The sequence below is a fragment of the Chaetura pelagica genome, unplaced genomic scaffold (genome assembly GCF_000747805.2).
Source record: "Chaetura pelagica isolate M959 unplaced genomic scaffold, ChaPel_1.0 scaffold377, whole genome shotgun sequence".
Lineage (NCBI taxonomy): Eukaryota > Metazoa > Chordata > Aves > Apodiformes > Apodidae > Chaetura > Chaetura pelagica.
The window spans coordinates 1,294,988-1,296,602 of record NW_009953908.1 but is presented as its reverse complement, the minus strand read 5'-3'; the positions used below and the strand labels follow the sequence as shown (position 1 = coordinate 1,296,602).

The 1,615-nt window shown below is 41.4% G+C and overlaps 1 protein-coding gene across 1 annotated transcript in view; it reads right to left on the bottom strand.

Annotated features, from left to right (window-relative positions):
- The window catches only part of SFT2D2 (SFT2 domain containing 2), a 9,556-nt gene that overhangs the window by 4,058 nt on the left and 3,883 nt on the right, over positions 1-1,615 (bottom strand). The window contains exons 2-3 of the mRNA XM_010001447.1: positions 1,350-1,436; positions 931-1,016 (exon numbers count right to left, since the gene is read on the bottom strand). Coding sequence (XP_009999749.1) covers positions 931-1,016; positions 1,350-1,436 — 173 coding nt within the window. The remainder of the gene's footprint in view (positions 1-930; positions 1,017-1,349; positions 1,437-1,615) is intronic.

Genomic DNA, 1,615 nt, shown 5'->3' with positions numbered 1-1,615 from the left:
AAAAAACCCAAGTGGAAAAAAATCCTTTCCTGTTTTTTTTTTTTTTTTTGTGCAAGGTATTTATTCTATAAATTTATTGACACTTCTTCAGTTTCAATTAACATAAGCAGAGAACTATCAAGCTAGAAGTATAGGTCAAGGTCAGCTTCAATTAGATGGTTCTTGACAGATGCTTTTTTAACCTGCTCTTCAAAAACACCAGCCACAGAGGCTCTGCACAGAATGCCAGGTAATCCAGCTCAATTCTTCTACATAAAGGGCTGTTTTCAGGCCTGGATCCATTATCTGATCCCTCACCAGATATGCAGCTCTCATTTAAAGCCACAGTGATGATTGATTCTGCATGAATGATGCAAGGCAAAAGTTTTATTTAGGCTGATACTTCTGCCTCATTATTACGTTACTTCCAATTCCATTCCTTGTACTTTCTAATGTCTTGTTAAGTTTTCTCAATCACGGAAGGCTGCGTCTGTCACCAAGTCAGTGGGATTATGCTTCAGAAACCTCAGTGGCCATTAAGGCTTTTCAAACAGGTCTACCCCGACAGACAGGCTGCCCCAAACATATTCACCAAAACACAGGAAACAGTACCAAATACAAAATGGCAAAGAATTATTTTTATCTTGGGGGGCGAGGGAACCACCAAAATAAAACCACCTCAGTGCTCAAAGCATGAGTTTGATTCTTCTTTACTGATAAGTAACTTTAACCTTGAATGCATTGCTAGAAACAATAAACAAAAAATTTCTTCAGCATTTCAGGGCACTACAAGGAAATGCTGTTATTCACAATTTGGCCACAAAAAAAATTGTCTACATAGATAAATCATCTCACACAAATGCAACAGTTCTTATCACTTACACACCTGCACCTATCATTCTGCTTTATTTTCTCACCTTTATTAGGGACCTAATACCCAAAGACTCTTACCTCCCAATAGATGCAATATTCCCCAGCGTATAAAACACTGCAAAGAGTGACAGCCCTTTTCTTGGTACCCACAGCAGGCAACTACCCTGAAAAGGAGCATTTAGAGAGAGGGGCAGGGGTATTAATACTGGTATTAAATTGTGAAATAAATACATTCAAGACATGTCACAATAAAAAAAAGGAAAAAAAGTTTTGGGAAAACATAACCCCAAATTCCAGAATCACACACTCACACAAGAAAGTGCATTTAGTGGCACTGTTATTAAGAGTGAGTCACTGCATCCAACTGGAACCGAGTCAGGTGTCTTCCCAGGAAGAAAAAAAAAAAAAAAGCAAGCATACAGCTGCGTACAGCAAGGCTGTAATTATTTAGGTTCCTGCAACTCGAGTATCAGGGAGATCTAGCAAAAAGTCCTTACCAAGAGCGAGCACAGGCATCCTATTGCAAAGCAAGCAATGAAGCCTTTCACTCTGGTGCCCCAACCCAATGAAGTGGCATCGATAACCTGGACACGAGGAGACGAGGAAAAGCGCCAGTTAGTATTTACTCACATACCAAGCCTGTTCGTTTCCTCCAAGACGCTAAACTGCGGCCCAGCACAAACGCAGCCTCCTTTTTTACGCACCCTCTTCGATTCCCCGTCGGCAGCTCCGGGGCTGGGGAGGGAGCAGCCCCGTCACAGCC